Below are 24,413 nucleotides of genomic sequence, written 5' to 3'. Positions count from 1 at the left end.
TGATACAGAAGTTTGGAATGCTAGAAGTTTGGGGCATTTTTATTCCTAATTTTATAGGTAATGGGGAAATAGTAAAGTTTATTTGCAATAGGAAAAAGTAGTTAAAATTGAACTGTGCAAGATTAATAGAACTGTAAAGAATACATTGGAGTCAGGAGGGCAGATGGAGTGTGAGGGATGAGTTAAAAGCATTTGGTGGTTCAGGTGAGCTAAATAGTGGGAGATGAGGGGTGAAGTGGATATTGTAAGGGTGGATTATACAACATTGGCTTGTGTAATGGATGTGGGGTCAGAAGGTGGTGACAGGGAATGTAGTCCCAAATCTTCTCACATTTGAATGGATCTTGAAGGATGGACAAGATTTTCAGACATTAGGAAAAGACATTTCAGAGAAAAACAGCTGAGTAAATTTTAGAAGCTGTGAATATAAGGCAGAGTTAGGAAACTTGCTAGAGAATATTGCTCAACATACCAGTTTATACATTTCTTTCAAAAAAACTCTGCCTCACTCATTTTTGTGGTCTCTGGAATAATATTCCCAAATAACTGGTCCCAAATCACTTGGGAAGCCCTATACACTAAAGATTTTCCATCTCACCTCCAGATATTTAGATTCAGTAGAGCTAATGTGAGGTCCAGGAACTTTATTTTTAAAAGTCTCCACAGCTGGAGGCACCTGGTAGTGCAGTCTGTTAAGACTTCAATTCTTTATTTCAGCTCAGGTCATAATCTCAGGGCTGTGGGGCGGAGCTTCCCCTTAGGCTCCATGCTCAACAAGGAGTCAGCTTGAGATTCTCTCTCCCCCTCTCTCTGCCCCTCCCCCCACTCACATGTGCAGATGCACGTGCTCTCTTTCTCTCTAAAATAAATCTTAAAAAACTCTCCAGCTGAACAATATAAATCCAAATGTGGGGACCATGTTTTGGTAGTTTAGAACAATAGTAGATAGTCAATAAGTACTTAGAGAAGTAAATTATATGTTTTTATCTTTGTGATCTCCCTATTACCTCATCCAGTACTGCATTTAATATTTGCTCAATAATTTCCACATAGAACAACATCACCTCCAGAAATTCCAAATCTTTAGATCTAGGATGAATCTCTAATATCTTCTGTTTTAATAGATTCCCCTATTAAGTCTTAGGACTCAAATGCATGCTACACTATGGGCAAAAGCTACCTAGGATTACAACTTGGCTGAGATCCCATACAAAGTTAATCAAGAGGTGGCTCCTTTTGCGGGGAGGAAGAAGGAAGTAGGTATGGATGAGGGAATTTCCAGACAAACAGAAAAGGGAAAAAGCTGGGCAGCGCCGGTGGCTCAGCAGTTTGGCACCGCCTTCAGCCCAGGGCCTAATCCTGGAGACCCAGGATCGAGTCCCACGGCCTGATCCTGGAGACCTGGGATCGAGTCCCACGTCGGGCTCCCTGCATGGAGCCTACTTCTCTCTCTGACTGTGTCTCTGCCCCTCTCTCTCTCTCTCTCTCTCTGTCTCTCATGAATAAATAAAAATCTTTAAAAAAAAAAGGGGGGGAAGCTAAAAGCTTTAGAAACGATGAATAATATATTCAAAATGTCATGTGATAGAGAAAATGCTAACGGATTTTTTTTTAAGTCTCAGACTTATTTAGAAATATTAAAGGGACTATTCAGACCAATTGGTAGACAGGACATAGTATATGTTTCTGATAATCTTCAGGAAAATTCCCATTGCTGGATACAGTATCAAATGCTTTATTTGTAAAACCAAAAAGAAAAAAGAAATATTGAGTTTAATTAGCTCAAGTAAAGCCAAAAGTCCTGCAATAATCATATACTAGTGATGAAAATAAGATGGGGAACTAGATTTTTTTAAGGAATAAATTACTAATTTATTAACTTCTAAGATATACTTTATTAATATCTAAACTAAGATAAAATAATTTCCACTAGGGGATGTATAGCCTTAAAATGGGAATAATTTGGTTGAGTTTTATTTCAGATCTTTCAAATACCATATTCAACTGAGTCAACCACTATGCACACAATCACTTACTAAAAATGTCAGAATCATTTTACAAATATGGTCTTGGTTTTGGATTAGGAGGACAGAAAATAAATGATCACAAAATCTCCATTGTCATGTTTTTTTGAGTGAAGACAGCTAGCTATACTGTAGTGAAGGGAGCTTTAAACTTGGATTCAATGTTTATGTTAGAGTGATTAGACTCATTAGTCATTAGTTAGATCTGCTGCCAACTGTGTGTTTGGTAGGGTCCTCTAATCTCCACCCTTTCTCTGCCCTGAAGGTCATCCAAGCACTTGTTCCCTGGATGCCCAGAGTGTTGACTGCTGAGCTAGGATTTCCCCTTGGACATGCCTTCGTCAAAGAGATCTCCTTTGCCTAAGATTCCTCTCTTTCTCAAGGGAATCCTGTATCCAACAACTGATCCAGGCCAGGGTACGTTTGTGAAGGGCCATCCCAACCCGGAGCTCCCCATGAGGTTAGTTAAAGCCCTAGTGCAACTGTGTCACAGTTCAGCTTCTCAGTCTACCCCATCCTGTCTCCATCATTCCCTTCACAGGGGATGATCTAGAGACTATTTCCCAATAAACCTACACTTGAGTCTGAATTTCAAAGTCCATTTCCTGGGGAACTTGACCTAAGACATCTGTAGTAAATGATGATTAACCAAATGAAAACATGCAAAGACCAGTTATTTCAAACTTGTTATAGTAAGGATGTCAGCCACCATCACTGTGTCTTTTTTTTTTTTTTCTAAGATTTTATTTATTTATTTGACAGAGAGAAAAAGCAAAAGACAGAGCACAAGCAGAGAGAGAAGCAGGCTCCCTGCTGAGCAGGGACCCACCCCCCCACCCCCCCATGTGGGGCTCAATCCCAGGACCCTGGGATCATGACCTGAGCCAAAGGCAGATGCTTAACTGACTAAGCTACCCAGGCATCCCCAATTGTGTCTTAACAGAGACTTCAGAAAGGCAGAGGAGTGGGAAAGCATTACAGTGAAAAAGAGGAAGGCTTCAGGTATGCCCTGATTGGAGGCTCCTAGCATGAGGGAGATGTAGGCAGACTAACTAGAAGGGGGGCATCCTACATAATGGTTAGGGGTGCATATTTGGCCTTTACTGGTTGGTTCTAAGTTGGAAGTGGGAACAAAATTTAGGGAAGCTGGCAGTTATTAATCCCATCTTTGTTTACACATGTATAAATAGTGGAAAATAATACCTGCCTCATGAGATAATTGGATTAAAGGACAACGCTTAATAGGTTATAGGGTATTAGTAGTAGTAGTAGTAGTAGTATTACCATGAACATATTTATAAACATGTGAGATCACCTAATTAAGAACTTTGGATCTGGGGCACCTGGGTGGCTCAGTGGTTGAACGTCTGCTTAGGTTGTGATCCCGGAGTCCTGGGATTGAATCCCACATCAGGCTCCCCACAAGGAGCCTGCTTCTCCCTCCGCCTGTGTCTCTGCCTTTCTCTCTGTGTCTCTCATGAATAAATTTAAAAAATAAAAATTAAAAAGTAGATGTGGCCCAGCAGAACTGGGGAAAGGTAGAGATTTCCAAGGGAGGTTTAGTTTGCAATGAGGGGTGATATGTGTGAGGATGAATGGGTGTGAGAGAGGACAGCCCCTTTGTCAGAGGGGGCCTGTAAGTCACCTAGGAGATTAGCTTCAATTTTGGCATAACTTAATTTTTAAATTTTTTTAAAATTTTGGTTTTTGAATCTCTTTTTTTCTAGGTGTATTTGAGGAGACTCATTAATATTCTATGTCATAGAATAGTTTACTGACCAAGTGACACATCATTTTTGTTTGACTACTGGAGATGATGGCTTTTTCTCTCTTTCTCCTCAATTTCAAAATGACTGATTTTACTGATATAATCTCCAAGTGATATAGCCTAACAAGGCAAAGTTCAGAATAATGTAGCAATGCCTATCCAGCTGCCAAGCCTCATTTCCTCTTCTTACTGTTGAGAGGCATACTTCTGCCCTCTATGACTCTGGATCAGATCCTAATTGCCCTAAGCAGAGCCCTGATTCCCTTGTTAATAATTGGTTTAGAACATGTGATTCAATTCTGACGAATGAGACTTAAGGGTATATCTGCCAGCAGGGGGGCAGGGTGGGTGGGAGTATCAGAAGGGAGGGGAGGTTTGTGAGCAAGTTTTCTCTACAGTTTTTTTTTTTTTTTTAGATTTTATTATTTATTCATGAGAGAGAGAGAGAGAGGCAGAGACACAGGCAGAGGGAGAAGCAGGCTCCATGCAAGAACCCCGATGTGGGACTCCCTCCAGGATCATTCCCTGAGCCTAAGGCAGTCACCGAACCCCTGAGTTGGACACCCAGTTGTCCCAAGTTTCCTCTACTTAAAAAGAGATAGTAGGAAGAAAAATATCTTCTTTTACTTTTGGATGTCACTGTGTGCACATTTGATGTTTGAAATTCCTTAGGTTATCTTGCAATCATGAAAGGAATGTACAATCTAGTTGGGCCTTATAACCCTTAGGGCAAAGCTGATGGATACCACAAGAGATAAAAGGAACCTAGATACTCAAACGGCATCAATGAACCACTAACAACCTAATCTACAGTCTACTGTATATGTCTTCTTATTGTTCCAGGCTCTTGGATTTAGATCCAAGAAGGGGAATTGAGAAGGTAGAGATAGAGACAATTATTTTCCAAGTCCAGTTTGATTTTTTTTTAAATTATATATATGATGAGTGTGAGTTTTATTTTCTTTAGAGTGAGTTTTATTTTCTTTAGTAAGTGGATCCAGACAGATTTTAATTTATGGGTAATTGCCATCTTGGAATTAAATGGTAACAGATAAAGGTTTTAATAAGTGTATCATCACATACATAAATAAATGCATTTGAGTGATATATGGCCTCGGTAGAGGATGAACCTGTGCATGTTTGAATTAAGGGAGTTCTTTTAGCCCTTTATCAAGCGCCTGAATTGCTTGTGTGGTTATCTTCCTTTTCTGAAAAAGAACAAGCAGTAGTGTCTATTGTGACATTTGAGTTTACCAAATGAGGAGCACTTGACTAATAAGCAGCCTCATACATGGCCAAATGTCCTCCTGTACTTGTACTTGATGAGATCCAGGCCTTTTAAAAATAATACCACATGTTAATGTTCTTATGGGGGAATGTAGGAATAATTTGTTTCTCATTTTCTTATTTTCTTCCTCAAAATATGGTCAGTGAAGTCTTAGGAAGAAATAGAGATATCTTTCATAGCAGATCAAGTGATTGAAAAGCCTCTGACTTTTGGAATCTTTAATGACAAAAATTCCTGCCAAAAGTGAATGGTATTTTCTTTACATTTGGAAAAGTGCATTGTTACCTCTCAGATTGAGGTGATTTCTCCAGGTAAGAATCTGGCTGATTTGAGGAAAGAATCCTCCTGAGGCTCCTAAGACCTTCACAGCTTCTCACACTCAAGCTTTCTGGTACTTACATGAAAGATTTTGAGGAAAAGAGGGTAATGAGTGCCTTTTGACTGCAAGACTATGAACACATCAACCTAATCTCCTTTGGTGGCTTTAAAGATAAGGCTATACTCAGCTTTATCTTCAGCAAAATTCTATCCTCTAGCACAAGAAGAAATAAATGTAGGGACGCCTGGGTGGCTCAGTGGTTGAGCATCTGAGCTCCCCACTGGGAACCTGCTTCTCCCTCTGCCTATGTGTCTGCCTCTCTCTCTGTGTCTCTCATGAATGAATAAATAAAATCTTAAAAAAAAAAAAAAGAACACAAATGTAAATGGTAACAGTAACAATGATGCTATTAACTGATAATATAACAATAACCACATATACAATAATAAAAAAACAATCCTGTTTACCAAATAATTACTATGTCTCACGTACTATGTTGAACACTTCATATACATTTTATTATTTAATCTTCACAGTTAATTAATAAGCCAGTAATTGTTATTCCCATTCTTTTTTTTTTTTTTTTTTTTTAAGATTTCTTTATTTTAGAAAGAGCACACATGGTGGGGAGGCAGGAGAGAAAGAGAGAGAGAGAAGCAGATTTCCATTGAGCATGCAGCCCAACTCAGGGCTCAATGTCACAACGCCCCACAACCCTGAGACCATGACCTGAGTCAAAGTCAAGAGTAGGACGCCAAACCAACTAAACCACCCATGTGCTGCTTTATCCCCATTCTTATATGAGGTAACTGAATTGCAGAGAGGATAAGTCACTTGTCCATGGTCCCACTGTAAATAGTAGATCAGGATTTGAATCTAGATCTGTCTGGGTGCAATAACTGTAGCCTTTCATGTGCCACACAGCCTCCCAAAACTGGATTGTAAATTCTACAAGAGCAAGAATATGTGAAGCCATGTGAAGCCACGTATTTTCAGCATCTGGAACATTACTTAGAACATAGCGAGTGTTGGGTAAATGTTTATTGATGAATCAATGAACTAACATTTGTCAAGTGCAGCCTCCACCAGTGCTGTAACTTTCAGACACCACCTGCCACATTGCCCTACTCTGACATCATCTCTACCACTGATCACTACTCCCAGAAGTCACACTGATGCAAAAGTTATTAACATTGGCTTGGAATGGCCAATGGCCTGCTTTTCACCCAGCCTATATGTGAGGCACAGATGTTGAGCTACAACTTTTCCTGCTTACTCTACTTTGTCTATTCCCCAAATTGAATTCCCCTCTGGAAACCAAAGCAAGTTTAAATCCCATTCCTTATTCTAGACTCAGAGGTGCACCAGAGAGTAAGGTTGGCCCTCCCCTTCTGGGTGTGAAGCCCATACTGCCTGTCCCAATCTAGAAACGTGTGTTCCCTTTAGCTTCTGGCTAGTGACCTCACCAAATGCTCAAAACCCAGATTTGGTCCCATGACCTTTTTCCTTTGGAAGAACTTTTGCCACATGTGACTGATAAGAACAAATTGCTGCATTATCTTGTTTAAAAATAGAGGTTTCACAATTGGGATACTTTTGTTTGTAACAGAATACCTAAACAATATTGACTTAAAAAATAAGGACGTTTATAACATCATGTGACAAAATGTCTGCAGCGAGGGTGGTTCCAGGGTTGGCTAATTAAGCAGCTTAATGATGCTAGTGCTGGAATCACCTTATTTTCCTTATTTTCTATTCTCTTGGCTTTCCTTTCATGGTCCCAAGGTGACTGCTTGCACCAAACGTCTTTGTGCATTACAACATGCAACAACAAAAAAGAACAGGTAAAAATCTTTCCTAGAAGTTCCTAGCAAACTTCCTGAGAGCCACTGGCCACAATAGGTAACAGGCCCCCCCAAACCAATTACTGACCCTGATCTGCTACCCTTCCTACTCCCCTATACTTGTGAACTTAAGCACCATGAACACTTTTCCTGTCTGGATGTCATGAAAATAATTCTTTTCCATGAGAGAAATAAGGTATATACAAAAGGTTAACAGTTATCTCTGGGTGGGGGTTGCAGGTGATTTTCTTCAGAAAATTTTATGTTATGTACCAGTACTACTTTTCTTTTAAACACTTTTTATTTTAAAATAATTTCAAACTAATAGAATATTTGCGAGAATGGAATGAGGTACTCCCATATATCCTTTGCCAGATTCATGGATATTTAATATTTTGTCACATTTGTTTCATTAATTTCTCTATTTTGGGGGAACCATTTGAAAGTCTGTGAATATCATTCCCTCTACTTCATAATATTCGAATGTGTATATCCTAAGAACAAGAATATTCTTTCACAGGCCAGTACTACAGTTATAAAACTTAAGAAACTTAACATTGGGGGGATCCCTGGGTGGCTCAGCGGTTTGGCACCTGCCTTCCGCCCAGGGCGCAATCCTGGAGTCCTGGGATCGAGTCCTGGGCATGGAGCCTGCTTCTCTCTCCTCCTGTGTCTCTGCCTCTCTCTCTCTGTCTATCATAAATAAATACATAAATCTTTAAAAAAAAAAAGAAATTTAACATTGATGTATCTCTTTGATCGACTACCCATGTTTTAATCCTGTCAATTGTCCCAATACTGTCCCTTATAGAAATTTTTTTCGATACAGGATCTAGTCCAGGATCATGTATTAATCCTTTTTTAAAAATAAAAAAAAACCTTACTTCTTAAGTATAAGAAGGATCTTGGGTGGCTCAGTCGGTTAAGCATTTGTCTTTGGCTCAGGTTGTGATCTCAGGGTCCTGGGATTGAGCCCAGCTTTGGGCTCCCTGCTCAGTGGGGAGTCTGCTTCTTCCTCTCCCTCTGTCCCTCCTCCCTGCTCATGCTCTGTCTCTCTCAAAGAAATAAGATCTTTAAAAAACTAAAATATAGGGCAGCCCTGGTGGTGCAGCGGTTTAGCGCCGCCTGCGCCCAGGGCGTGATCCTGGAGACCCCGGATCCAGTCCCACATTGGGCTTCCTGCGTGGAGCCTGCTTCTCCCTCTGCCTGTGTCTCTGCCAGTCTCTCTCTCTCTCCAAATGAATAAATAAATAAATCTTAAAAAAAAAAAAACTAAAATATCATTGACATACAACATTATTAGTTTCAGGTGTACAACATAATGATTTGATATTTATATATATTGCGAAATGGTCATCACAAGAAGCCTAGTTAACATCTGTCACCTTACATAGCTACAGAATTTTTTTCTAGTGATGGGAACTTTAAGGTTCATTCTTTTAACTTTCAGATATGCAATACATTCTATCAACTATAGTCACATATCCATTATATTTCCATGACTTCTTTATTTAATAACTGGAATTTTGTACCTTTTATTTTTTTTAATTATTTATTTATTTTGGAGAGAGCACACATGGTGGAGGGAGGGGTAGAGAGAGAGAGGGAGAAAGAAAAATCTCAAGCAGACTCTCCACTGAGCAGGAAGCCCCATATAGGGCTCAGTCCCACGACCCTGAGATCATAACCTGAGCCGAAATAAAGAGTTGAATGCTTAACCAACTGAGCCACCCAGGCACCCCTGGAAGTTTGTAGCCTTTGATTCCTTTTATCCATTTTGCCCACCCCCACCCCCAGCCTATGGCAATGACCAGCCTGTTTCTTTGAGTTTGGTAGGACTTTTCTGTGTTTTGTTTTTTATGATTCCACATATAAATGAGATGATAAGGTATGTGTCTTTGTCTGATGTATTTCACTTAGCATAACGTCCTCCAGTTTCATCTATGATACCACAATGCCAAGATTTCACTTTTTAATGTTTGAATAATATTCCACTGTGTATATATGTTCCATTATATATAATATTTTTTTAATCCATTCATCAATAGGTAGACACTTAGGTTGTTTCCATATCTTGGCTGTTGTAAATAATGTTGCAGTGAGCATGGGGGTGCATATATCTTTATGAAGTAATGTTTTTACTTTCTTTGGATAAATATCCAGAAGTGGAATTGCTGAATCATATGGAAGTTCTTTGTTTATTTTTTTGAGGATCCTCCATACTGTTTTCTGCTTTAATTCACATTCCCATCAATGGTACATGAGGGTTCCTTTCCTCCACATCCTTACCAGCACTTGTTATCTCTTGTATTTTTGATAATAGTGTTTCTAACACGTGTGAGGTGATAACTCATTGTGGTTTTGATTTGCATTTCTCTGATATTTAGTGATGTTGGGCATCTTTTTATGTACCCGTTGGCAGTCTGTATCTTTGGAAAAATAAGTATTCAGGTCTTCTGCCCATTTTTAAATCAGATTGGGTTTTTGTTATTGAGTTGTATGAAGTTTCCAAAATATATATTTTGGATATTCACCCCTTACCAGATAAATGATTTCCAAATATTATCTATTCAGTAGGTTGTTTTTTTCATTTTGTTGATGGTCCCCTTTGCTATGCAGAAACTTTTTATTTTTTTTAAACTTTTTAAAAAATAATAATAATAATAAACTTTTTTTCCTTCATGAGAGACAGTGAGAGACAGGCAGAGACACAGGCAGAGGGAGAAGCAGGCTCCATGTACAGAGCCCAACCTGGGACTAGATCCAGGGTCTCCAGGATCACAACCTCAGCTGAAGGCGGTGCTAAACCGCTGAGCCACCCGGGGCTGCCCTGCAGAAGCTTCTTAATTTAATGTAGTCTCACTTTCTTATTTTTGCTTTTGTTGCCAATTTTTGGTGTCAAATCCTAAAAATCATTGCCAAGACCAATGTCAAGGAGGATAATGCTTTTTGTCTAGGAGTTTGATGGTTTTGAGTCTTACATTCAAGTCTTTAAACCATTTTGAATTTTTTTTTTTTTTTGTATGTGCTGTGAGATAGAGGTCCAGTTTCATTCCTTTGCATGTGGCTATTCAGTTTTCCCAACACCATTTATTGAAGAGACTGACCTTTCTCCATTATATATTCTTGGCTCTTTTGTCATAAATTAATTAACATATGTGTGTGGGTCACTTGTCTTTTTAATCTGCTTTATCTGGATGGCTTCCTCAACCTTTCTTTCTCTTCTTGCCACTGACTTTTTTTTTTAAGATTTTATTTATTTATTCATGAGAGATGAAGAGAGGGAGGCAGAGACACAGGCAGAGGGAGAAGCAAGCTCCATGCAGGGAGCCTGAGGTGGGACTCGATCCCAGGTCTCCAGGATCAGGCCCTGGGCTGAAGGTGGCACTAAACTGCTGAGCCACGGGGGCTGCCCACCACTGACATTTTGTAAGAGTATGCCAATCATTTTACAAAATGTCCTCAATTTGGGTTTCTTTGATGTTTCCTCATGATTGGATTCAGATTATGCATTTTGTCTCAGAATATCACCTAAGTGGTGGTGTGTTTCTCTCCTCAGGGTATCATATCTGGAGACATATAAAGTCCATCTTCCCCTCATTAGTAATGTTAATTTTAATCACCTGGTTATAGTATTGTCTAGTTTCTCCACTGATGAATGATTTTTCTAATCATAAAAGAAAATAACTTTTAAAAAACTAATATATTATAAAAGTTCATATTACAGTAACTGGGAACTGAATTTAAGTGAAAAACTGTATTCCATGCTCTCTTGTTTTTGCAAGGGAAAACTTGCTACACCCCATCAACAATACTGAATTTGAGAGATAGGAATGGGACTTTAAAGCATCATGTTGCAGAAAAGAAGGTTGAAGTCCAGAGAGGTGAAGTAACCTGCTCAACCTTAGTATCACAGCCAGGGCTAGGACCAGAGTCCTGTCCCTGATCTGCTACCCTTCCCACTCCACTATACCTGTAAGCCAAAGCACAACAAATGTTTTCCCTGCCCTGCTGTCACCAAGAACTCATCCTTTTAAAAGAAGAGATCTGGGGTGCCTGGGTGGCTCTGTGGTTGAGGGTCTGCCTTTGGCTTAGGTCATGATCTCAGGGTCCTGGGACGGAGTCCCACATTGGGCTCCCCACAGGAAGCCTGCTTCTCCCTCTGCCTATGTCTCCACCTCTCTCTCTGTGTCTCTCATGAATAAATAAAATCTTAGAAAAATAATAAAGTAAAAGAAGAAATCTAGTGCCCCCCTTGCCCACCCCCTTGCCATTCCATATTATAATACTGCCAAGTCTTTAGTCCGGACTCCAGATCTGCTCACATTAAAACACTATCCATGTCCAAACTGGAAATGAGTTTCCTGTTTTATCATTTAAATGGGTAACCTTACTCCCCAGTTATCTCCACAAACTCTCACTGCTCATGCTCACAGCTTGGAGCCAGCAAAAGAATGAGATAAAACAGTTACACAATGGTATGTTGGATGTATTCCACAGAGGTGCCTTTGTGTAACTTGTAAGAAGAAGAGTAATGATTTTCTTTTTCCTGGCTAGAAACAGTCAACTGTGCTATTTTGAAATCTACCAAAGGCAGACAGTCCAGAACCTATAATTGTAGAGAGGGACCATCTATCCTGGCAGCAGTGTCTGTGTGTGTAGGTTGTAAAAGGCAGTACTGGGCCAGCAGAAGATTCAGCGCCAGGAGAGCTGAGGTTTCAACCCAGTCCTGTCATAATACATTTCCTGTATTGCCATTTTGTTTCATGATAGCAAGTATTGACCTCTGCTTCTCCTACTGATGACAAGAAGAGACACTCTTACAACTTACATGGATATTTGTGAAGACAAATAGAGAGCAATGAACGGAACAAATCTTAGAGGCTCTTCCACTTACTGGTTGTTATGGAACTGCTATGGGCTGAGTTGTCTCTGTATGTCGAAGACCTAATGCCTACTACCTCACAATGTGACTGTATTTGGAGATAGGGCCTTTAAAGAGGTAATTAAATTAAAATGAAGTCATTAGGATAAAACCCTAATCCTGAAGACCATGTGAAGCCAAAGAAAGAGGGCAGCCATCTACAAGCCAAGGCAAGAGGCTTCAGAAAAAACCAATTCTGCTGACACTTTGATAGGACTTCCAGCCTGCATAATTGTGAGAAAATAAATTTCTGTTGCATAAGGCACCAGTCCGTGGTACTTCATTATGGCAACCCTAGAAAACTAACAGGAGAACTTTGTGAAATGTACTCCTTCTAGAAAGAATAAGCTATGTAATTTGTGGGACCCAGTACAAAATAAAAATGTGGGGCCCCTTAAGGAATTAAAAAGTCCAAGATAGTGACAGTAGAGGATTAAACCAAGTATGGAGCCCCTCTAAGCATGGACCCTGTGTGACTCCACACATCTCCCACCCACGAAGCCAGTTCTGCTTTTAGACTTCAGTTTCCTTATCTGGTAAGTTGTGATAATAACTGCGCCTAGCTTTAGGTTTGTTGAGAAGATTAAATCAAGTTCTAGAACTCAGTTCTCAGAAAACATGAAAGGGTTACCAAGATAGGTGTTTAAAGTTTATCATTAGGGGATCCCTGGGTGGCTCAGCGGTTTAGCGCCTGCCTTTGGCCCACAGTGTAATCCTGAAGTCCTGGGATCGAGTTCCACATCAGGCTCCCTGCATGGAGCCTGCTTCTCTCTCTCCCTTTCTCTCTCTGTATCTCTCATGAATAAATAAATAAAATCTTTAAAAAATAAATAAAGTTTATCATTAAATGTCTTACAGAGGTTATAAGTCATAGGATCACAAGAAACAATCGTTCGGTGTTTTTTTTTTTTTCCTCTGTATATGGTCAGTAAGACAGTCAGTGGGAGGGGAGAGTGTATATGGGGAGTGGGCAGGAACATTTCAGAGCTGAGAGATTCTGCTGGGGTGAACAATGCAGACTGTTTCATAATTTGATTATTTATAGTCTTAGGGTCCCTGCTGCAGGGCATACAATTTCTTTCTCCTCTCTCTCCCTCTCCTGCTCTGTAGCAAGTATGCTCCACTGGAAGAGGCACTGGGACCCTGGAGCTTCCGACTTGCTGCCTGACTTTCTGACAAAAGTGTTATTATTTCCACACATATGATTCTTTTATTCTATAAATAAATAAAGCTTTAGAAGGCAACTAAACACAACCCTGATATCTAAAATAGGACAGGACAAATAAAGCTGATCCTTAGGAGACTAATCCTCATTAGGAGGTAAAGTCAGAGGATTTTGAGTGGCATTTTGGAAGGGGGTGATTATTTTCTTTTACATGTATATTTAAGAGCATTTAGAAGCCAGTACATTGAACAAATTGGAATAAAATGTCCAGCACTAACAACTTTTCAAACAATTATACCATATGGAAATAATTTTTAGTGCAACACAGAAGGTTCTAAATCTTCTGCTGGAATTTCAGCAAATTTCAATTCCTTGCAACTCAATCCCTGCTAAGGCAGGGTTGAATCTAGGTTCCAGTTCTTTCCCTTCCTAACATGCTGATGGGAGCACTGATTCACATCTACTCATTGCCTTTTTGAAAGCAAAGCTCAGAACCTTGCAAATAAGCTCTACAAGAAAGCATCACCTGTCTTCATATCTGTGGTCACTCACAAATGTACTCAATAAAAGCAAAATGGAAAAAAAAAATAAAATAAAAGTAAAATGGGGTTGATTGAGAAAAGTTTTTAGTTTTTGAGCGAAACAAAAAGATGGTTGTAACATATGCCCTGATTTTTTTTTATTATTATTAGAATAAATCTAGACTCCCTCCATACCCTAAGTGATCTGGTTGCTGTTGTGAGAGGTAGTAGAAAGATAAAACAATATTCAAGCTGCTTTTCTTCTGGGCTTTGTTCATTGCCCCGGTAATCATAGCCTCTTCGTTCTAGTTGCTTAGAAAAGGAATGAGGTAGAACAGGGTCATGTAATTAATATAATTATACTTAATTAACATGTAATGATAATTACATGTTGAAAACTAACACATTCTAAAATTCCCACAGTGCGTGGAAAACTATACCACCAAGACAGACTGAGCCTGATGCAAAGGTATGTCACAAAGCAATGTGATGAAGAGACAAATTCAATCTTGATCACCAGATCATATCTTCAGAACTTTCACCTTTTTTCAGAATAAAAACACTTCAGGGGAGCCTAGGTGGCTCAGTTGGTTCAATGTGTCTGCCTTTGGTTCAGCTCATGATCTCAGGGTCCTGGGATCTAGCCCCGCATCAGGCTCCCTGCTCAGTAGGGAGTCTGCTTCTCCCTCTGCCTCTGTGATCTCTCCTGCTTGCTCTTAAATAAATTAACAGAATCTTCAAAACAAAAACACTATACCTTGCTCCATTTATTTCAGGGAAGGCAAAATGTACCCACATTTATTATCTCATTTGAAGTCCCAGTATTAGATTATTTCAAGTACTCAGGTTACCTCAGGTGATGGAGATTTAGTGTGAGACTATCTGGAGAATGAAGGAAATGCAGGAAACCACTGAACCATCAAGCCTCATAAGATCTGGAGCATGGTTAAATATTCAACAGTAACACTATGTGTCTATTATTCTTGTTAATTCAGCTTTTCTCTAAGCAGGAACTCTAGTGCTGAACTGTGTTGAATCATGCTAGCATGTGACTTTGGGCAAGTTACTTAAGCTTTTTTGTGGCAGTTTCCTCATCTGTGAAATGGAAACACACTTCACAAGGTTGAAGTTAAAGCATTTAAATAGTACCAGACACATAGATATTGGTGTTTTCTAGTATCATTTTTATTATTGTTGTATTTTCTATTACTTCTGTAGGTATTTTCCACTACTCTTATGATGTCTATGGTCTCAAGGTTCTTTTTTTTTCATCTCATGGTTCTGATTCCTACCTTTTCTATGTGTGACTTTCAGGATTTACCCATTTTTGCTTTATGTTTTGAGTTACTGACTTTCTTCTGATCTTACTTTCTACACTTCATGCTTCTACTTATTCATGCTTCTGCTTACTGCCTTCATTCTATGTCCCTCTCTGCTTCTTTCTGCTTTATCCTATTCTGTTTTTTTAAATGTGTCTCACATTTAATATCTTGAGACAGAACCTGAGGGGGCCACTTAGTGACTAGTTTGTAGGGAAATCTACTGATGAGTTCCCATGCTTGCTTGCTCCAGGCTGTTGGCAAGTTTCTACCTGATTGTCTTTGATTCAGGTGGGAACCCATGGTCCAATTAGTACCGTTCAAGGGTCTTAGGATGTTAACTGAGAATTCTGTGTGTAAAGAACTATCTTGGACTCTTGTCAGAAGAAGTGTGGGGGTGGCAGCACCCAGGGTTTCATGGCTCCATTCCAGTGCTTTCTTTAGCATTATTGTCATCCCATTTATAGGTGATGAAGTGATCCTACATCTTATGTCAAGTGTCAAAAATGTCAAGTGATCCTACATCTTAGAACTCGGTTCTTTATTTAATTTTACCAAAGAAGAGGTGCTATTTCTTACACTTCCTTTTATGCAGGAATGGGTGATTATTTTTTTCAGAAACAGCATCTTGCAGAATAGAAAGTAGTTCTAAGGCTATTACACTATGATTAATTCAGAATTCAGGCAATATAGGGCCAAATCGAAACTATATCAGGAGAAATTAAGAGAAACAAGGTTTAAAGCACTTAAAGACAGACATACTAAAGTGATGGTTGAGACACTTTCTCCTTGCTCCCTTAATACCCTGGCTAGTTTAACAAACCACAGTACTAATTACTGGCAATTCACATGTTACACACAGTCAGCATCCTTCAGTGAAAAGGCCTTTCTGGAGATAGAATCTGGAGGAGCTAGGGAAAGCAGGAAAGAACTTCATTTTTATAGAATTTGGGAGATAAGATGCTCTAGCCTAAAGATTTGTTAATCAGCAACTTTTTTCAACTTGCTACAAAAGTTCCTTTAATAAAAGCATTTATTTAAATCAGTTGTCCAATCCTCATTTTACATCTGTTCTAACTAAAACTCCTTCTTCTTAATCCCCTTAGAAGTTTCTGGATTGAAATCTAACATGCCACTTAAAATGTAAATTCTAGTTAAGTGGAAGAATTCTAGTTAGGGATTAGGAGAGACTGAATAAAGCAACAGTAAATTAATGATTGTCCAGGTGAAAAGGTGAGTGGGGTAGGAATTAATGGATTAGTCTGAGGCCTGAGAATCATATGTGGCACTTGTCCAGAGAATGGGGTGTACTACAATGTCAAACTGGGTAAATTTTGATTAGTAGTGAGCCATGATATACTATTTGAAAACTGAGCCTTACTAAATATTGTGGCAAGGTGGGAGTTAACTGGTTATGGATAATTCTCTGTTGTTGATTGTGCATGTTCCCAGGAACTCTAAAAAGGCTTGTGCACAGTGCATTTGGTTGGAAGGAATGGCAGTGACTTGTCACCCAAGGAAAGACCTGAGCCTGCTTAGGAAGACTGCTCTGTGGATCATCTGCAGGGAATAGAAAAGAAGAATTGCTGCTGTGTACTGAACGGACTGACTTGCCATGTTGTCGGCCTCTCTCAGAATATAGAAACCAGAGATGCTTTTTAGGGAATTCAATTAACTATGTTTATAAATGGGGTTAACTGTTTAAGGGAATTTAATTTGTTTAGTTTAGCCATTAATTGAACATTAATAAAAGACCATGAAATGCAATAGCCTCTATTTTTAATTAAAATTGTTTTCCATTTATAAATAGAATAACAAAATGGGTAATTGAATGTAACTGGGTTTTTGGATTTGTCTGGCAGGTAACCGAAGAATAACCAGCACAATCTGGGTTGTGAGGGGAGGGTGATTAAAATAAGACCCTGCTTGAAGTGAGATGCTGGTCCTATTTCTAACCTGTCTCCATAGGCAGAAAGGGAATAGGGAGGAGCATTGAGTTCATATGTGGTGTCAGTAATGATAGCTGAGCTGTGCCTTAGTATCCAGCTAAAGGATATTAAAATAATGTCTGGGTTATCATCGGTGCCATGCTTAGAATCAGATGGCATAAGCCATAATTGCTTCTAGAAAGAATTCTAAAGCTAAGCTTGTTTCATTTGAATTTGGGTTCATGATTTATACCATGTGTCCAACTGACTCTACTGTGTTTAACAGTGTGACTGGGGTAGGAAGAGTCCGAGGTAATGAGATCCTTTAAGACAACTCTGGTCCAGTTCTTCCTGAACTTCTAAGGAGGTAGCTCCTGGCAGTTAGAAGTTTGAAGCAAAAGACATCATTCCTTCCTTCCTTCCTCCCTCCCTTCCTTCCTTCCTTCCTTCCTTCCTGCATTCAATGAATTTCTATTGAACGTCTCGGATAAGCAGGGCTTTATTTTTTATTTTATTTTTTTAAAGTTACTATTTATTTATTTGACAGAAAGAGAGAGCACAAGTAGGTAGAGTGGCAGGCAGAGGGAGAGGGAGAAGCAGGCTTCCCACTGAGCAGGGAGCCTGATGTGAGGCTATATCCCAGGACCCTGAGATCATGAACTGAGCCGAAGGCAGATGCTTAACTGACTGAACCAGCCAGGTGCACCAAAGGAGGGCTTTAGATTCCCTAAAGAACATAAAGATAAAACAAATTGGCATCCTACCCTTATTAGGAATTTAGCCAGTGAGGGACATAAGCCCTGTGTAAAAATAATAGTACAATTGTTTTATTGCATAAAAAAAAAAAGGAAAATATATTTACTGATGTCTTTTTTTTTTTTAAAGATTTTTTATTTATTCACGAGAGACAGAGAGAGAGGCAGAGATACAGGCAGGGGGAGAAGCTGGCTCCATGCAGGGAGCCTGATGTGGGACTCAATCTGGGGACTCCAGGATCACACCCTGGGCCAAAGGCAGGCACTAAACCACTGAGCCACCCAGGGATCCCCTATTTAGGGATGTCTTATTATGTGTCAGGCAATGTGCTCTGTCATCGTGCACATGATGTCTCCTCAAAACCTCACAACTACCCTGGGAGGTAGATTTTAGTAGAAATGAGCAAAGATCATCTTTAATTGAGGAAGAAACATTATTAAGGACTATGGGTGCAAAGTCATCCAGTTTGCACAGCATGGGAGTATGAAGAAGTGTATCAGTAAGTGGATAGACTGGTAGAAAGTGGATCAGTAAGTGTAGAAAGGTAAGTTGGAGGCCAGGATGTAAGGGCATTTGAATGCCCAAAGAGAGTGTGGGCTTTGTTCCCTGGTGAAGGAACATGTTCAAGAGGTTTTTTTTTTTTTTTTTTTTTTTTTTAAGATTTATTTATTTATGATAGAGAGAGAGAGAGAGAGAGAGGCAGAGACATAGGAGGAGGGAGAAGCAGGCTTCGTGCCAGGAGCCCAATGCGGGACTCGATCCCAGGACTCCAGGATTGTGCCCTGGGCCAAAGGCAGGCACCAAACGCTGAGCCACCCAGGGATCCCCTGTTCAAGTGTTTTGAAATGAGTCGAGAATGATCAGGACTGTGCTTCAGAGAGAGGTAGCCGGAAGCCTGTGAAGACCAGACAGGCACACGATGTGACCTTGGTGAGTCAGGTGGACCTCTTTTGGAATCTGCATCTAAACAAATCAGTGTGTGTGTCCTCGTGCCTGCAAAGGCTTGGGGATGCAGGAATAAAGACAGCCTGCTCCCTGTTACTTGGGAGGGCAGAATTGAAAAAAAGTAGATTGTAGACAAGCAATGCTTTAGATGTATAAAGAAAAAAATGGCTTGAAGATAGAGACCTTGGTTTCAACCCCCAGTTCTGTGTATTCTGGAGCAATTTACTTATATAAAATTGCTGAGCCTTTGATTCCTTATGTTAAAAGGGGGCTAATAGCACTCACCCTAATGAATGGTTATGAGGATTAAATGAGGACACAAGACCAAGGTCTTTGGATGATAAAGTCAGAAAACTAGAGTCTGCTTGCTAGGAGAAAGATCTGAGTTTCTGTGCTCCTTGTGGCAGAAAAGGAATCCAAGCTGGGGCTTAGAAGGCTACTTGTCAGGAATGCTGTAGAAGGGGTTCTTACATCCCATAGGTGGCTGCATCAAATGGCCAGTGGGGTCCTTTTTAAGTTCTATTTTTGTTACTCCCTGCAGGCTTTCTCATGCTTTCAAAATGTTCCTCTCCCCATTCATACTCACCGTACTAGTACCTGGCACAACTCATAGGTACTAAAGGTAAGCAAGAACCATAGGAATCACTAAGCAGAAAATAGATATCTAGACCTACAGAGCTAATTCATGTTGAAACCGCAGGAGTTGTAAATGGATTTTTTCCATTAAGCCAGCTGGAATCCAGGATAGTGGGTAAACTCTGGATGTCTCCTCATCAGGCATCCTATTTCACTTCTGCTACATTGTTCTAATCCTTTGGGGCTTCTCCAAGATACCTAAAGGTCAATAATACACACACACACACATATACTTTTTTAAAAAAAATGAAACATTATGATGAAGCTAAATGTAGAACAAAGGAGCTCTAACTCTTGTTAAGGAGGAGAAGAAGAGAGTTCAGGGAGAAGGAGGCTGAAATCTCACCCATTGGTTCTTTTCTTACCCACTTCGGAACCCTTGATTTCAATACTACTGTTCCAGCCCTGGCCTTGTTTTCAGCTTTCCTCTTTTGTTTTCTGGACTCTGATGGCAGCTGTTATCACTCCAGCTGCAGAGGGGATGGGAGGCAACTTCCTGTTATTCTATCCTGCCATCCCTGTGGGGGTGGGCCATTCCCTCCCCCATCTGCTGCGGATTGCAGAATGTGAGCCTGGATGCAGTCATCCTATGACCAGAGCTGGAAAAATGATTGGTAGCCACCCTGCCACTGTTCGAAGGCATTTGGGGAGCAAAGTAGGGAACAGGCACCACTGATAAGTGTGTTCCTAACTAAGGGAGGGGAAGGCTGAGGGGCTGAGAGGTAGGTTAAGTGGGTTGTGCAGAAAATAAGTTAAGGGTTGTTGCATGAATGATGGGAGAGTGGGAAAAGGGAAGGATTCTGGCCAAAGTATGAGAGAGAGAGAGAGAGTTATGGTTTCTGGCTGTGGGATTATTTGGGTTCTGGGTGCATTAAGGAATAGAAGGTGATTAGAGGTGATATGATGATCCATTCTTCTATAGTCCTATATTTTTATTTATTTATTTATTTATTTATTTATTTATTTATTTATTTATTTATTTATTTTATTATTATTTTTTATGATAGTCCCAGAGAGAGAGAGAGAGAGAGAGAGAGGCAGAGGGAGAAGCAGGCTCCATGCACCGGGAGCCCGACGTGGGATTCGATCCCGGGTCTCCAGGATTGCGCCCTGGGCCAAAGGCAGGCGCCAAACCACTGTGCCACCCAGGGATCCCAGGCCTATATTTTTAGTGAGTCTTTTCTTTGAATCAGAATATAAGGAATACAAAGTGGATTAAGCATGGAACTTGCTTAATCCTGTGGGAAGGTAAGAAAATATATAAAACCGGACATATTTAATCATATGTTTATACCTCTGTACAATCTCAATAACCCTTACAATAATCTTTGATGTATTATCAACCCCATTTTATAAAGGAGGTGATCGAGGTTTCTGATGGCAAGTTTTAGTGACTTGCCCAGTTATACAGCAAGTAAGTGCCAGAACTGGGCAATGGGCCCCTAGCCCTTCCTCTTTCCACTATCGCACACACGGAGGACTAGGACTTAGGCTTTGAGAGAGGGGCAAGACTTAACACGCAGAAGAGTGGGGATTCCAGCTAGGCCAGAAGGTGAGAATCAAGCAGGGATATGTTGAGTAGACCAGTTTGTCTATAAGAGAGGGTCTCCTGGGAGCAAAGTGGGAGATAAGGTGGGAAAGAAATAGAGACCAGGTTCAGGAGTGTTTTAAATGGCTAGCTAAGAATTGCAGGGAAAGGGAGGGGGAGCTGATTTAGAGGGGAGGATGTTGATGGCTAAAGCAAGCTGTTTTAGAAAACTCATCTGGTGGTGATGCATAGAAAGACTTAGGAGTCTTTCTAAGGAGGTTGGGAAGTTAGAAGTTTGAAATAGCATAGGTCTGACAACAGCATAATGGTGATAATAGAAAGTAGATCTATGAGATCAGAGGCCTGGGTCTGTGGATTTTTTTCAGCATTATAGTGTTTGAATGAGTGTCCATTGTCGGCAATGGCCACTATAAAGAGAAAAAGTGGTTGGGGGGTCAAATGGATCTTGGTTTCAACCCCAGTCCTGGATATTCTGGATTAATTTACTTACATTATCTGGCTGAGCCTTTGATTCCTTATGTTAGAATGGGGCTAATGACACTTTATCGGCTGTTAGGATTAAATGAGATACAACGTTTGATTCTGCACATCTATCTACAATTCTTTGGCAGACTGGTGAAATGTAGATGTTGTCATCAACCGTAAACCAAACAATACAAACCAACAGAAAGCCAATACTCAATTCACTGTCCTTCCAGAAGATAATGGATAATACGCTATCTAGATCTCCTATAAATAGAGCCACGGCTCACCATTCAGTTCTGTCTTGGATCAGATATTAGGCAAATTGAAAGAACAGTCTCCTGAGAATCATTCTGTTCTGTTAGCCAAGGGGATTATACAGCATGATATCCGTCAAGGGTAAATGTTAGTTAATTCTTAATTGATAGCTCAGCCGCTGCAATTGGCTCCATTCAACAGTAATTATTCTCATGTGGCTGGTTGAGCTCAATTGGGAGACTCCCCCCCCCCCTCCCCGCCCTTCAGTGGTGCATGAAAGCAACAGCCTTCAGGTACTTAAAAAGGGTAAATAATAATTTTTCTTCGGAGACTCAATTTTTATTTGTCCAGAAGCTCGTGGGGTGTGATTTCTCACCGCTAAATGCAAAAGCAGCACATGGCTGATGAGGCCACCAGTTACCCCATTCAGAGCTGGGGGGAGGGGCGGGGGTCGCAACCGGTTTCTGGGATTCCCTCCCCGACCTTTCCGGCGCTTTGGAAGTTCTAAATTCCCCATCTAAGGGAACACGCAGCAGCCCCAAGACAATAAAAGGGGGCAGCAGAGTGAGCAGGCTTGCTTTACTCGCCGGACTCGGAGCTAGCCGTCTTCTGCTCCACGCGCCGCGGGACTCGCACTTGCCCGGGACACAGAGGAGGCGATTGTTTCTCCCTTACCAAGGGGGGCTCGGGTGGGTTAGTTTCGTTTCCGGTCTAGGATGTAGCAAAACACGCCCAGAGAAGTTTAAAGGCGCTTCCCCGTGCCATTTACCCCCTTTCCTCAGAGATAGCAGGAAAGGCAGCATTTTTTTTTTTTTTTTTTTCCCTCTTTCCTCCTCCTCTAGCACCACCGCCACCGCCACCGCCACCCACTCCCAGCCCCAGGCTGGCTCCGCGAGGAATGTATAGAGCAGGCGACTCCTCTGAGTGACGGCCGCGGCGCCCAATCAGCGGGCGCGCGGGCGCGGCCGGCCCCGCCCCCTTACGCACGCTCTTTGGCTAATTCCCGCAGGGAGGGAGGAGAGAGGCGAGTGGGAGGTGGGAGGGGGAGGTACCTGGAGCCGGGGGTGATGTCAGCTCGCAGCAGCTCGGTGCCTGCCCGGATTCCTGACATGGTGTAGGGCCGAGAGGGTGGGGAAGGCGGGAGCGGGACGGGACGGGCTTCGCGCTGGGCGGCTGCGGCGGGGCCGCCGTGCCGGGGCTCTGAACTCGGACGGAAGGTGAACCAGAACTTTTGGAACAAGTGCCCGGCGGCTCCCACCCCCCAGGTAAGGGCGTGGGGCTCCCCTCCGGGACCGGAGGGAAGTGGCACCGTCGTGCGGTTGCAGCTGCTCCTCCTCTTCCCCGGGTCGGTTTCCTTTCCTTACTCACTCCAGGTTCCCAAGGGGCGGGGGGTGGAGGGGGGACGGGGGACGGGAACTTTTTTGGGGGGGGGGACAGGGCGTAACTCCTGGGGCTCCCAACTAGCTTTGATGTGAAAAGTACCTCCAGGATGGACATGTAAGGTATTGTCTGTGTCCTTCGACCCCCACACCCTGGTCTTCCAGCAATACCCTAGAACCCCAATTAGAGAAGTGTGTGTGTGTGTGTGTGTGTGTGTGTGTGTGTGTTGGGGGGCGGTGGTATTTAAAAATGTCGCAAGTTTATGAAATTTCGACTCAAAAATTATGCCCTTTGAGAGAATGAAAGGTTTGTATTTTTTTTTTTTTAGCTTCGCGGTGGCTTGTTACATGTTGATTTAAATGAAAGGATATCATTGATATTCTTAATATTCTTATCAACCTAAAAAAATCCTTTTATATCAACCCCCCCCCCCCCAAAAAAAAATCCTTTTATATAGTCCAGTCAGGATGTGAGAAATTCACTTGGGGTGTATTCATGATGAGCTGCAGGAAAACTCGTCCCTTGGGGGCACACTTCTAAAACTCCAACTCCTTTTCACTCTGACATTCTCACTGAGAATCCCTTTCATTGCCAACTTTGTGATCTGGAGGGGTTAGGGAAGCTGCTGAGAATCTTCAGATCTGCTTTCTGTGGCTGCTTGAGAAAATGATGAAGGCTGGTAGTTGGGTTTTCAAGGATTATTATTATTATTTTTTTTTTTTTGGAGAAGCGAGTTTTAACAGGGAAACGAGGTGGAAGGCGTGGCATGCAAACTCTTAATTATAGGAGCATGGATTTTTCAACATGTAGGACCAAAACAAATCCTTCATTTCAATAAGCAGCACAGAGAGCAATAGAAGAACATGATTTAGTGTCCAGGTTTAGGTATTTAGGGAAAGCAATTGGCCGTTGGGAGGAAAAGGTATTTTGAGAAGTGGAAGTATGGAATTCTGATTTTTATTTCCTGTTTGAAACCCTTTTTTCCTGTTCGGAGATCTTGTGTGCTCAGGTCACTTTTTGGTTGTGAGGGACTTTCTGGGGAAAAGAACTCCGTAAACTGATTCAGAGCCCTCACTTACCAGTGCTTGAGGCCCTTTCTTTTGGAGAAGGGGAAAAAAACAACAACCAAAAACCCACATATGGGCTGAGACTTGGGAGTCAGGTTTCCCTTTTCATTCACCACTGTTCTCAGCAGTGAAGATCCTTCTGTTGCCAGGTCAGGTGTGAACTTCATCGTGAGGCAAAAGCTGCATCCCAGGTGCCTTGAATGAAAGGGCGTTTCCAGGAGGAGAAAAGAAGGAAGCCGCATCACATCTTATAAAACCAA

At 41.2% G+C, this 24,413-nt stretch overlaps 2 protein-coding genes across 5 annotated transcripts in view; both read left to right on the top strand.

Annotated features, from left to right (window-relative positions):
* The window catches only part of SMCO2 (single-pass membrane protein with coiled-coil domains 2), a 44,251-nt gene extending 27,401 nt beyond the window's left edge, over window positions 1-16,850 (top strand). Inside the window, exon 10 of one of the 2 annotated variants that reach the window (XM_077870623.1) lies at window positions 16,625-16,850. In XM_077870623.1, the coding sequence (XP_077726749.1) occupies window positions 16,625-16,745 (121 nt within the window). In that variant the 3' untranslated portion in view covers window positions 16,746-16,850. Of the gene's footprint in view, window positions 1-2,289; window positions 2,345-16,624 lie in introns of those variants that run through there. The other variant, XM_077870626.1, reaches the window with a different exon arrangement.
* A 5,925-nt stretch (window positions 16,851-22,775) lies between these two features.
* PPFIBP1 (PPFIB scaffold protein 1) overlaps window positions 22,776-24,413 on the top strand; it is a 167,029-nt gene continuing 165,391 nt past the window's right edge. For all 3 annotated transcript variants that reach the window (XM_077870608.1, XM_077870609.1, XM_077870610.1), the window contains exon 1: window positions 22,776-22,971. The gene's annotated coding sequence lies outside the window, so the exon portion shown is untranslated. The remainder of the gene's footprint in view (window positions 22,972-24,413) is intronic.

Source organism: Canis aureus, chromosome 25 (genome assembly GCF_053574225.1).
Source record: "Canis aureus isolate CA01 chromosome 25, VMU_Caureus_v.1.0, whole genome shotgun sequence".
Classification (NCBI taxonomy): Eukaryota; Metazoa; Chordata; class Mammalia; order Carnivora; family Canidae; genus Canis; species Canis aureus.
This window is presented reverse-complemented; position numbering and strand designations above follow the sequence as displayed.